Source organism: Diachasma alloeum, unplaced genomic scaffold (genome assembly GCF_001412515.2).
Source record: "Diachasma alloeum isolate Michigan unplaced genomic scaffold, Dall2.0 Dall_scaffold_01272, whole genome shotgun sequence".
Lineage (NCBI taxonomy): Eukaryota > Metazoa > Arthropoda > Insecta > Hymenoptera > Braconidae > Diachasma > Diachasma alloeum.
Window position 1 is genome coordinate 33,393 of NW_021681380.1, and position 14,198 is coordinate 47,590.

Genomic DNA, 14,198 nt, shown 5'->3' on the forward strand with positions numbered 1-14,198 from the left:
GATTAGCTAGATAATTCATTCGTTATTTCCCAATTACTTAATTGACGGGATGATTTGCTTTAATATTTCCAAATTCCCTTCTGTAATTTGGAATTGGAATAATGACACAGAGAAAAAAAAATTCAGGATTTTTTTTCTACATTCTCGAATCTGCCGTTTAGAATTTGCATCCGGCTAAAAATGAGAAAAAAAAAACAAATAATTTCAGAAAATAAATAAATGAAATTAATCAACCAAAAAATGATGGTTTCAAGGCAAAAATATTCTGGAATCTATCGAATTAGGGGATTAAGTTCCCCTAATTCGATAGAAATGTGCTAAAGAGGGGAACCTCTTGAAAGACATTTTCAAAACTTTGAATTGAACCTGTGAAAGAATGGAAAAAAATTGTCCTAGAAGGTTGGGCTCAGACGATTCAGCATCATCTGGAACGTGCAGATTCATTATCCCCTAAAGTGGACAATACGCGTGAGTTGTGCCAAAAGGTCGTATAAACACGTTCCCAGAGGATATGAAATCCCCACCTTTCAGATGTTCCTGAGTCATCTGAGCCTATCTTTTCGGAACCAAATTTTTTATTTTTCTACCAGGAATTTGAAAAATTTTGAAAATTCAGGCCAAAAGGTCGTATAAACACTTTCCAGGAAAATATGAAATCTCCACGTTTTGGATGATGCTGGATCATCTGAGCCCAATTTTACGGGACAATTTTTTTTTGATTTTACGAAAATTATTTACGCATAATTTTTTGAATTTTACGAAAATTTGTGCCAAAAGGTCGTATAAACGCTTTCCCAGAGAATACGAGATCTCCACATTTTTGATGATTCTGAGTCATCTGAGCCTAATTTTATGAGACAATTTTTTTGACTTTTTTACGCGTAATTTTTTTTCACTAAAAATTTGGGCCAAAAGGTCGTATGAACTCTTTCCCAGGGAATATGAAATCTCCACGTTTTTTATAATTCTGAGTCATCTGAGCCCAATTTTTCGAGATAATTTTTTTCCTTTTTTTTATGGGGAATTTTTCAATTTTTTGAAAATACGGATAAAAAAGTCGTATAAACACTTTCCTTGGGAATAATAAATTTCCACGTTTTAGATATGTCTGGGTCATTTGTACCTAATTTTTCGGAACATACTTTTAGGCTGCTCAAAAACAATTAGGAGACTTTTTAAAAATTAGAGCCCAGGGATCGTATAAATACTTTTCCAGTAAAATTTTCTTCTCTCAATTTCTTCGCAAAAAAAAGTTTTCGATGGAAAACAAAACACATTTTTAATGAATGAAAAAAATAAAAAAAAAGGAAAAACATGGCAGAAATAATGTTTAGATAGAGTAGAGTGGAATCCCACCTTCATTTTTGGATACTTTCCGAAACAAAAAGTTAATTCCACAACAAAAATGAAAAATGTGCAATCCAGATGGGGAAAGGTGATACAATACGGAATTTTTAACTCTTTTCGAAATTTCAGGATATTTCTGGTGATGTGAACAACTTTAAACCATGCTTAATAGAAAAAACGGAAAATTTTCGTCAATAATACATATTGAAGACTCAAAAAATATCTTATCATATCTTCTGACACCCAGAATTTCAACAAATAAGACGACAAAAAGTCGAAAATCAAAGAAATTGACTGTTCCAACGATAATGGGGAGAGTTTTTCAGAGCTCTTTTGATAGTAGAAAAAACCATCGGAAAAGTCTCTATAAAATTAAAATTTTCAAGGAACGAAACCGGACCAATTTTTGAATAAATCACTCACAATACAATTTTGTGTTAATCATTCATTCCAGATTAACTCAAAAAATGGTTTCAAAAATGGCACCGGGTGGNGGGGGGGGGGGGGGGGGGTATATTGAGAATTCACAACTAAAAAAAAATTGAGTCGGTAAGTTTTTCAAAAATATCTGCAAAACTAAGGGAGATAGTGAATTTTTACTGACAGTTTGAAGGAGGAGAGTTATACATGAGGAATTCAATGCGATTTCTACCCTCCTCCCGCCCCAAATTTTCAGGAAAATTTCGCCATCTCCCATAATTTTGAATTTCTCAATGCCCAATCTCCTCCCCCTCTCTTCCTCTTTGCAAAATCACCCCTCCGCACATCTGAAATTCCCTATATTTGGGCACCCCTCCGGATGTATGGGGCACTTACGCCCTTTAAATACCTCGTTTGCAATTTTTTAGTTCAATCTGCAAATTTTCCAAAATTGAGAAAAATTCAGTATTGGTTTCAGAAAATATTTGTTTCTAAAAACAATCCCCGAATTTTTAAGTTTTTATGATTCCATCAAGGATAAAGTTTAAGAACAGGAGTTTCTAAAATCTAGAAACTAATGTCTATACGTCCTTTTGGCACAACTCACGATAATTTAAATTTATCAGATTACAAAATTGAATGAGCAATCCGAATTATTAACTGAGAATTACTCGAATAATTTGTAATTTCGGAATCGAATATTGCAGTTACTCTACCAATTTATAATTTGAACATGACAATTACGAAATTCCTTTTTGAGTTAGGAATTGGAAATTTCTAATCTCAGCTGTAATATATAATTTACTCCGGTAATTTTTTTTTCCTTCACAATTAGTATTTTTTGCCAAAAGATTTTTTAGTTACTGGAGGAATTCCGAATGGGCATTGTAAATTATATCTATCAATTCGATTTCATTTTTAATCAAAATAAAATTTTGATGTAATTCTCGTTGTGGGGGGCGCATGCGCAACGTCGTTGTATATACACGTGTTTATAAAGTACTGAGTACTAATTAGCCTTTTTCTTGCTCATTTCGGCTGCTTCTTTGCTTTCTCTGTGCTTAAACTACCCAGCAAACTCCTCTCTTCAACTGAAAGTCATTATTGTGGCTGTGTCAAGTGATTTTGTCTGACAAGAAGCGAGTAGATTCCACCCGACTCAAGTGAGGTTAGAATGTCATGTCTACTACTCCTCGAACACCAAAGGGGCTAAAAAGACAGGGCAAAACTGAGCCTAATGCAACAAAAAAACCTAATGCAGTAAAAAACCCGGTTGGTAGACCCACCGAAGCTGTCCTCAGACTAAGAGAGAGAGCAAGCTCGATTGGCACCATTTTTGAACTTTTTAGGGGGGAAAAGAGACCCCGTGAGCACCTGGATTCAGATAAAACCACCATAATCAAGCCTGCAAAATTCCTTTGCGCATCAATCACTCGTGCAAGTTCAGGTGATACAATTAATCCTGACCAAAAAAATAAAAGCGTTCTCAATATGCCAAACACTGGAAAACTGTCGATAATTGTCGTCCCTGATTCCTCCAATATGACACCTGATCAGGAGTTTCAGTGGTTGGCTGAGCAGTTGGTGGACATCAAGAAGTCCCAAGTGAACCAAGAAACTAAGCTAAATAACATCTTGACGACAGAATTGTCTAAAATGGACTTTAAAATTGAAGCTTTAAAAACGGAACTCAAAAAAGTTTCAAATGACACCAAATTACTGAAAGCTGATCATTTACTCAGTGAAAAGAGAATCAATCCTCCCTCAATCACAGGAATCCGACAAGCTGCTCCAGGAGGTCCTGGCAAGGATCACCTCTTTAGAAGCCTTGATCCAGAAGCAATCTATATCCAACTCAGACCCGACACTGCGTGCTGAGTTCGACAAGCTCTCAGCATCCCTTGACACACAGATCAGACAATCGAAGCGTAACAATGTGATAATCAGAGGCCTAGAAGCCATTCCAGTCAGTGCTGAAGCTGCCAGTGAGTTTCTATCCTCTACGTTTGGAGTAGCTGCCGTTGACTTCAATGTCCAGCTATTTGGCAGAAGTAGAGACAGGTATCTTGTACAGTTTAAGTCGCTCCCCACCAAAATCGGAGTCATGAAACAAAAAAAGCTGAAGCTGTTGAACACAAAAATTTTCCTGGAGAATGATCTTTCCCCAAATGAAAGCCACCTAGCTTACCTCCTGAGGGAGGAGCTCAGAAGTCTGAGGGCAAAGAGCATTCCTGCCAAACTTCGTGGCAACAAAATCTTCCTGGATGATGGAGAGATCGTCGGGGACCCCCTCAACAAATGCCTCATCAAGAAGCCCAACCGCCACCCTCAAGAATCGATGGAAACCGAAACTGCAGCCCTCGTCAACTCCAACTCTTACACCAGCTCTGGAGACACCATTCCAAAAAACTCCTACGGAGACCACGGAACAATTCTGTGGTCGTCTTCTGGAATAGTAATGGGATGACAAACTTAGGCAACTTCTCTATGGACTCTTATCCTTTCTTCATGGGGCTCTCTGAGACGTGGCTCCGTTTCACACCGTCCTTTCTGACACCTTGGTCAAGCAACTATAACTGCTACTGGTCTGTAGCAAGGAGGGAAGCATCTGTAGGCAGAGGGAGCGGAGGTCTTGCAGTCCTGATCAATAAGGTATTTAATTCTTCACTACTATTTTCCTCTCGCTGGTGGATATTTACGAGAATCTCCCTCCCCTCCTCTGACTTGATTTTTGGCCTAGTCTACTTTCCATCAGATACAGACATCTTCATGGCTCTTGAAGATCTGCAACCCATCATTTCTTCCTGCCGTACTCTTTATAAAAATGTTCCGATTTATATGGGCGGTGACTTCAATTGTCGTGTTGCCGGTCTGGAGAAGGAAGTTCCCCTGGATCTGATCGCTGGCTCTCTACTGGTCGGCTCGAGAGAGTGTATAAACCAAGGATCCCCCGCTCACAAGGTCAGATGCGAGCTGCTGCTGGACTTCATGGGTGTCAATGGCTTCATCCTACTCAATGGTCGAACCCCCGGTGACTTCGAGGGAGGTTTCACCTTCTGTGGGAAGCAATGACTGAGTGCTGTAGACCTAGTCTGGGGCAGCCCGGATGCACTTCCCCTCGTCAATACCCTCAAAATCAATGATCTGTCATTTAACTCTGATCACTACCCATTACACTTAGATCTGCACCTGCAGGATCAGCTCACTGGACCCTCCAGCCAGCCCAGTAGACCTCGAGACCCAAACTGCCCATCAGCAAGCTCTGGCCCCAAAAGACTCAAATGGAAACCTGAAAATAAAGACCTGTATGCCCAGGCCATGATGTCCTCTCCTCGGCTCCAAGAACCCTCCTCTACCACTGACGCCTCCATTTGCTATGACAATCTATGCCTGGCAATCTATGAATCTGCAGAAAAGGCTGACATGAGTACATCTAGTTCAGCTAAATCCCATCATGGGCCTCAACCAAAACGTCATCGCTGAGAGGATGATACGTACCGAAAGCTAAAAAATAACGTTAACAGAACGCAGAGAGCGCTCAAGAAAAGCAGATTTAACCCCCTCCTACTAGCCTCGTTTCACCAGAGCACCTCGGATTTTAGGACTTACAGAAGAAGAAAAATCAAAGACCACGCCAAAACGCTGAAGATCAGGATAGCCAATGTAAGAAACTCGCGGGATTTCTGGGGCACTGTAAAAATCATCCGTGCCCCCTCTTTTGTGCCAAATGATGTCCCAAAGAATACCCGGGAAGATTTCTACAGCCGCATCTTTCCCCCCAGACGAATGATCGACCTAAACTTGGCGGATGCCCGTCACCCTTACCTGGACAAAGACATAAGCTATGAGGAAACTCTCTATATGCTCAAACGATGCAAAAACGGCAAAGCCCCCGGTCCTGGTGGAATAGCCAATGAATCAAGTCCCTCCCGGCTGACTGGATACTGATAGTAGTCTCGATGCTGAACAGGGTTTGGCAATCTGACAATGATCTTCAAGAAAGGAAATCCCCAGGACCCTATGTGCTATCGAAGTATTGCTCTCATAAACAATATTCTCAAGATCTACACGGGTATCCTGCACACTCGTCTGGAGACGTGGCTTGAGTCCTGTCACTTGCTCCCTGAGGAACAGGCGGGCTTTTGTCGAGGTAGAGGCTGCCTCGATCAATCCTTCTCACTCTTCACTGCGGTCCAACCGAAACTGAGATTTGAAGGCAACGCGGTCTACTGCATCTTCATCGACTTCAGAAGAGCATTTGACTCAATTCCTCACCATCTTCTCTGGAGGAAACTGGGCGACATGGGACTAAGTGGGAAGATGCTGAGAGTACTGTGCAACATCTACGACAATGCATCAGTCAAGGATCGTTTTGGCGCGGAATACACCAGAGACTTTGAAGTATCGGAGGGTGTGCTGCTGGGAGATAAGCTGAGCCCCCTCTTGTTCATGGCCTATATCTCAGATTTGGTGGAATTTTTAATAAGCAAAAATATCCAAGGATTGGACATTGGGGGTAAAAGTCTCAGAGCCCTGCTATATGCTGACGATACTGTAATTTTAGCCAGATCCCTAGTCGAGGCTCAATACATCCTGAAGTGTCTACCAGAATACTTTGACGCGAAAGGCTTAATAGTCCACACCGGGAAGACTGAGGTCTTAGTCTGCAGACCATCTGGTAGAGTGAGATCGGTCGAAGAGAATACTTTCTCCTACAATGGTCAGCCGATCCGTGCAGTCAAGGAATACACATATCTAGGGACAGTGATGGACAGTGCCATGAGCGGCAGGACAGCTGCCTTTTCAGCCATCCAGAAGGCTCAATCAGCAATTGGTGTGGCGACCTCGATTTTCAGCAGCACCAAAGCGGATGATTGGCTCTCCAAATTCAAACTCTTCGACAGCCTAGTTTCATCTACCCTGCTGTATGGAGCACAGTGCTGGGGCCCAAGCTTTCTCGACACCATAGAAAAGGTACAAACCGACTTTTTCAAACGCATCTTCTTACTCCCTAGAAACACCCCGGGTTATCAGATCAGACTAGAGTTGAGCATCCACCATCTGGCAACAAGTGCCTCGGGCTATACCTGGGACTGGATCTGGAGGATTCTCCAGATGAAACAAAATTGTTGGCCCCGCATATCTCTCCTGGAACTGATTCGACTCTCTCAGAACCCAGCCTGCTCTTCTAGATCCAACTGGGTTGCCAAAGTGAATGAAATCTTCTCTTCTTTTGGATTCCCTTCAATGTTTAATAGCCTGGACCCAAACTTCTGGCTCTCTCAAAGACAACCCTTCCTCGACGCCATGTCATCACAACTTCGCACCATGGTCTATGAAAGCTACCTATGCTCCAGCTCTTCTCAGATTCAGCTTGTTCGAAGTCCATCTGACTGCTCGGCTCGATACCTTCACTTCAGAGGCAGCATTCACGCAACAAGAATCGCCATTCAAATGCGTCTGGCGAACATATACTCATGCCGCATCACACTTAATGGAAATGGTTGCCCCCTGACGCCCAAAGCTGTCTGCAAATTCTGTAACCTGAACGGGTTCGAGACGGTGGAGCATTTCCTCCTGGTCTGCCCAGCATATGAAGTCCATAGACAGCTGCACCTCGCTGAGCTAATCTCTTCGGCTCCATCACAGACCCAGCTATACAGACTTCTCTCGTTCCCATCCCGTCAGCACCTAATATCCTTATTCAACTTCGTCTCTGCTGCCCTGGCCGAGAGAGCCCTGTCCTCCACTACCTCCACCAACCGCTCCTCCTCCCCGTGAAATCCTCATAACTGAGCTCACCTCATTATTGCGCAATTCAATTACCAAGCTCTATCTGTTCTAGTTACACTCTTTTACCAGAAGGGCGATATACAGGTGGAGTTACTGGTGGAACTGTCCCCCTGCCTCTAGCACAGTTACCAGATACCAGCGCTGAATTCTTTGCTTTTATTCTTTAAGCTTAATTTAAATTTTGGATTCCTTTTCTGTAGCCGTTACTATTACTTTATGTCCTGCTCGAACCTGCATCTTGATGTTTGCTTTGCTAATACTACAGGCTATGTCACCAGCGATTTATTTTTTCTGTTTTATACTATGCTTATTATTGGTACTCAGCATCGGTAGTGGATCCAATGTACAAATACGATTTTTCTATATGCGTGTCTCCTAATTTACTGGATTTTATCCTTTTTTTTTGTACTGCTTATACTTTTATTTTTTATTTTACTTTGTACCCCTTGCGCACCTCCTTGCTATAAGAGAGCAACTTGTAATCCCTCTCAAAAAGCAATAAAATACATACATACATAATTCTCGTTGTAATTACTATTGATTACTATAATTTATCGGAACTGATAATCGAAAATCACAAATTAAAAATACGCAGTGTAATCAAATCGCTCCGAAAGAAATTTTATACATCACATATATTTAGTAATTTTTAAGTAATTCGATTACAAATGTAATTCGAAGTTCCCATCAAATTCACAGTGAGTTTATTTGCATTTTCAATTTTATTGAACAATTCAATGATATGAGATTGATATCTCAATTCAAATGAGACTGCGCTACGCAGTGTTAATTTAAAAGAGTCTACTTGGGATATATATGCGCGTAATTAATAGTGGACGCCCGGTAGAATCGCGGACGATTATTTCTGCTATAGTGGGAAACATGGCGCCATCCATAATTAATATCGACTGTAAATAAAACAAATGCAATTTCCACTCTACCGACACTGTTTGACCGACTGCAAGGACGGTGTACAGATGTGGTTGTGTACAGTTGTACCCTCACATTTTTCACAAGTTTGTGCACAGTCGTGGAGGTGTACAGTTGTGGAAGTACGAACGGGCCCCCGCCGGGCGAACTGCCTGTGCAGTGTGCGGGTAACTCGGCAGTAGCAGTCCCGCTGGCACAGGGATAGTTTCGGAGGGGAATTTATACTCTCCTCGTCATCGACATATTCTTAATGTTTTTCAGGTGATTCATTTGCTGGCTAATTAATATTAAGGAATGAAACACAGATGGTGTGATGGATAATTAAATTCCCCATCAATCGATCCCCGTTGCATCCCTTAATCTCTGTAACAAAAAAATACAAACTGCGACAAAAGTCATGGGCCAGTGAGAAAAATAATTTCTTCTTGGCGCACAGTGCCCTTTTACCATTCGCCCGCGAATTAAAAATTTGTCTTTCCCCTCCTAATTGAAATTAAGCGATGAAAAAAAGCTGTTTGACGGAGAACTAAATTACCCATCAATTAACCCTCTTTCATCCCTTAATCTCTGTAACAAAAAAATATAAACTGCCATGAAACTCATGGGCCAGTGAGAAAAATAATAGTTTCGCAGCGCAGAGTGACTCCCGGTAATTAAAAATTCACTTCTCCCCTCCTAATTGAGATTAAGGGATAAAAAAAGGCACTTCGACGGAGAATTAAATTCCCTATCGATTAACCCTCTTTCATCCCTTAATCTCTGTAACAAAAAAATAAAAACTGCCATGAAAGTCATGGGCCAGTAAGAAAAATAATTGTTTCGCGGCGCACAGTGACAGTAGGTAAGCTAAGCCGATTCTGGACCAATTTGACCTTGAGAATGGGGGCGCCACCGTCGTGGTGAAAGGGGGGGGGGGGGTGGGGGCGCCACTATCGCAGAAGTTCCGAGAATAATGACGTCATCGATGAGTCATGGAATGTTCGAGAATAATGACGTCATCGATGACTCATGAAATTTCCGAGAATAATGACATCAAGGATGAGTCATGACATTTCTGAGAATAATGATGTCATCGATGAGTCATGAAATGTTCGAGAATGATGACGTCATCGATGACTCGTGTGGTGGGGAGACCCTTTTAAGTCGTGTTGGGACTTGTCTGAAATCGGATATTGGTGCCAGGATGTTTTGACATTGGTGGCACTACAATCGATCACAGTTTCAAGATGTATGACGTCACCCCATTCATTCATTCTCGATTCACCTCGAACATTCTCGATGGTTCTTGAATGTTCAAAGATGAGTCATAGCTTTCCGTTTGTGGTGGGGATTCCCTATATAATGGACAGACTCCGCTCAGTCGATATTTAGTGTGAGTATCTGTTCTATTGTTTGAGGCTCGCGTTATAACAAATGAGTATGTTGTGTGCGCAACAGGAGAATGGTGATAAATCCAGCACTAACCAGGAGTTAATCCACGAGTATTTCAATGAGGATTACCATGAATTTGCGACATATCTAGTAACAGATCTGGTGTGTTTATGGGACAACTACGAGATATTGAAAGCTCAGCGACAGCCTTCAATCAGAGGTAATTGTTTCTACTGTGCTCCTAGCCGTGATAGGTTATTACAGATAATCCAGAGTATCGATAATCTGGGAAAATTAAAGAAATTCTGTGAAGAGCTGAGAGACCAAATTCCAGACGAGGATGCTGATTTAGGTGCATTAACTTTCAATGAAATTCAATGGTTCAATTCTACTCCACCATACTGCATCAGTGAGAATGAAGTAATCGAGAAGTTGATGATCCATGCACCACTCGGACTTCCACCGTTGGAGGAATTCATTAACAAAATCAAGCAGAACTTCAAAGACTTAGGCTCTCAATTGAAACGTCAGACCACACAAAAATGTTATCCTTGCGAAAAGTTGTCTGAAACTTTACATCACCTCAAAAATCATTTACAAAACGTGCAACTTACGACTGAACTCTTGAATTTTGAGTATCAAATATACTTCTGTAAGGAGCGGGCGTAAAATAATAAGATCAAGATTTATTTTTTTGTAAAAAAAAATATATATATTCATTTTTTAATGTACATTGTGTTTATTTATTTATTTATTTTTATATCTCCCATCACCTGCTGCTCCATAACGTCCCGAATCCACGAAGCCATTATATGGCGTACTTCCTCCAAGAGATGTATCTTTTTGATAGTCTGAGTAAGTCTGCGTACTCGAATTGTCATTCTTTCCTTTATCCATTTTTTCGGCTGAGTAGTTGTTGTTGTTCCCGAGGTTGGAATGAAACTGAATTCATTCACATGATCAGATTTTATACCCTTCACATCTGATTGTTTAAATTAGTTTCTTGACCCCACCACTGATAGGATTGTACTCAACAATTCGATCATGAAGGATGAGGCAGTATGCTGATGTGTTGGGCGGGAAAGGCCAAGAAGATTCGATTTCTAGACGAATATCAACTGGGCCAGTTTTCAAATACTCATTTTGCTTAGAACAATCGATTACAATTAATGGAGCATTTGTGAGGAACTTTTCTCTATTCAACAATGGCTCAGTCTTTTCCATAATATGACTCCTGAAAGTTTGCATACATGTTGTATAGTGTTGAATATTGATTATGACTGATATCTAAATTCATATTTCCATATGGATAGCTTTGCGAGTTGAGGAAAAGCTTCACATCTCGGATTCCACAATGATCAAAGTTGCTAGCGTTAGCTGTCTGGCTATTTTTACGATTGTTTTGGAATCCAGTTATCACATATCGCGGCTTCTCCAATTGAGATGATGTCTTCACAACCCAAACATGCTTCTGAGTTGGGGGGAGAAGAGGGTACTCATACAATTCCCAAGTACGGAAGCCCATCATAATAGGTGTGTCTTTTGCGATGAAATTGAGAAGCTTCACCTTGCGCTCATCAGAAACCTTGATATACGGAATTAGCCATTCAATCTTTTGAAGGTTGATCTTCCATTTCTCCTCAGGGTTCTGTGGATTTACAGGTCCCTGAAGTATTGCATTGATGTCAGTTTTAGATCTTGTGATAATGAGCTCATGCTTTGCATTCACAACAATTTTCTGGTAATCCTCAGCGAAGTCAAGCAAGAGGCTCAGAGGTATTGAGATATCAAAATATCCAGTGTTATCAGTGATTTTCTCGTTACTATCCATGCTGTCATCCTTAATCCAGCCTGCATTTTCCATTAGGAACCATTGGTTGGGACGTTGGGAAACATAGTTTTTCATGACGCTCGTTAAACCCACGTTTTTCGCTCGATCAATCTCCATACCATTGAGCTCATAACGAATTTCCTCAAACAAATGACAGATGGCATTGCTTATGAGTCTAGTTCTCTGTGTTGGTGTTGTCCCGTTGTCAGTGGTCAATTGACCATAAATATGCAAATAACTCTTGCTAGGTAATAGACATAAATCTTGATGTTGCACAGTAATTGAAATTTCATCATTGTTCCCGTACGATAATGATACGAAAGGTTGATGAGCATGCATCTCATAGTGAGAAACAGACTCATCGAACTCAATAGATTTTTGAATTTTTAAGATGTCCTCCATTGTTATTTATGAATTCACACTCGAGGTCTTAAGTGCAGGCTCTTGAGGAACTGAATGCTTTCACGTGTTAACGGTTTGCTGGGTCTGGAACGACTGTTCGTCTTTGGGGGAGATGACTCCCTTTTATAACTCCTGCCGATCTCCGTTTGGACAATGATACCCATTAGGTACGTTTGATGTGAAGTCTGATTGTTATTATTTCCCCTTGAAAGTTCAACAATTCACCGTCTTGGTCAACCAATTTCAGCTGGAGATGATCTATTGCTTGAACGACGATCGGGAGGTAAATGAGATTTTTCGGGACTTCAACAATCTTATATCCTGGTGGTACTGTAGGAAAGAATTCATGGATGATATGAACTTTCTTACCATTGACATAAGCACCTCCCGTAATGTTACACTCCACACACATAGAGTTCACCTTAAGAATACTGATAGGTAAATCAGACACGTGGGTTCTGTCAGGTGATAAAATTCGACTTTCAAACCCCAGTAATCTACCAATTGAATCGGAAGGTTTAAAATTTATTGTGTGGTCGCTTTTTATTTCACTGCATAAAGTATTGTTATTGGGCTTCAAGTTAATTGCAACACCACGTTTTTGGAGAACTTTCTGCAAATAATTCTGAATATCATCAATCTCATAACTACCTGGTGGAATGATGATTGTATGCTCTTTCTCATTATCAGAGTAGTAGAATTTATTATTCTGTTCTGTGATATTTGGAATCGAATTGAATGTCAACAATTCAACGAGAGCCAAACTATAGCGATCATTGGAGGATAATTCGATTGGAGGAAAATAGTTAGCTTCCAAAATGGAAGACGTTCCAGACAGTGTTAAAGTGAAAGATTCACCCATGGCTGTCAGATGTAAACTAACTTGATACATCAGTGTAAGCAATATTTATAAGTGCCCACTGAGAAATTTGAGGCATAGATGCCCACATATGATTGTATCATAATCCTGATGCTTTTGATGATTGTATTTTACAAGGCTACCAATACCGAAATAATTGAACAATTCTTTTGGTGGATGTAAATTTCCAAAACTATCGAAATAAAGAATTTCGTTGTTTCGTTTCTTATATGCCACCCAGTGAGTACCGGGGCCATCTCTATCATCTAAATTCACTATAGCTGATTCATTCTTCCGAGGTCCACCTGTAGGCAATGCATTTCTCATATAAACTCCTCGAAAATGGGGAATTTTCATGAGTTTGGAGAACCTGATGATATCAGCATCACTGAGGGCTCAATGTGGTAGCTTTATGAGTTTTTTGGTTTCAAATGCAGTCCCAACCCTGTTTTATAGGGTTTCAGATACAATCCATTTCCCATCGCAATTTCTTCCATTGTTCGATTGTGACGTTTAGTCTCCTCTAGGTATTGCTTAGCTGCTTTCGCATCGTTCACAGCTTTTGCGATACCTGCGGCGCCTCCGGCTAAAGCTCCCGTGGCACTTAATCCAGCAAATAAGGGAATCAAGAAAGGTAGCACTCCACCAATTTTCCCGGGAACTGGTAATATTCTTGGTGACTTTACGGAACGCTTTCCTCCAGCTTTTCGGACAGCATCTCGTGCAGCCTGAAGAGCCGATTTGATTGCATCCCCAGGGCGCATTGATTGTTTCGCTGCTCGGATGACTGCTCTGAGAGCCACTTGTTTTTTTGCAGCACCACGGCCACATGTTTTCTTTTTTTTCACGAGACTTTTTCCACGCTTTGTAGTTTTCCTCCCCACTCTTTTCGTCAATCCAAATCCTAAGCTAGTCTTGGCCTTCATAGCATTGGCCACTCCCCAAGCAGTAGCTTTCTCACTTCGACTTGCGTCTTTTGATAATACACGTCTCCACGCACTCTGTTCTAAGGTCTTATCAGCGTTATGTCTAGCTGAAAGATTCTCACGATTTTTTGAGTAGGCGATATCGTGCTCTTTGCACGCTTTATCGAGTGGATTAATTCCAGGATCACCGCGAGCTAACCTCTCTGACAGTTTTGTACCCGGCCCACAATATTGATAACCAGGGATATGTAATTCGATAGGTAATTTGTTGATTATCTTATTGAACACCCCTTTACCACTCCTCTTACACCCTCTCACC

At 41.0% G+C, this 14,198-nt stretch overlaps 1 protein-coding gene across 1 annotated transcript; it reads right to left on the reverse strand.

The window, feature by feature from the left end:
• Window positions 1-11,071: 11,071 nt before the first annotated feature.
• LOC107046283 lies at window positions 11,072-12,094 on the reverse strand. Its single transcript, XM_015268871.1, has one exon. It carries the CDS (start codon window positions 12,092-12,094, stop codon window positions 11,072-11,074), a length of 1,023 nt encoding a protein of 340 aa, XP_015124357.1.
• Window positions 12,095-14,198: the final 2,104 nt, after the last annotated feature.

Excerpts from the sequence above, each read along its gene's own strand:
- LOC107046283 (XM_015268871.1), bottom strand. The coding sequence starts at position 12,094 with ATGGAGGACATCTTAAAAATTCAAAAATCTATTGAGTTCGATGAGTCT.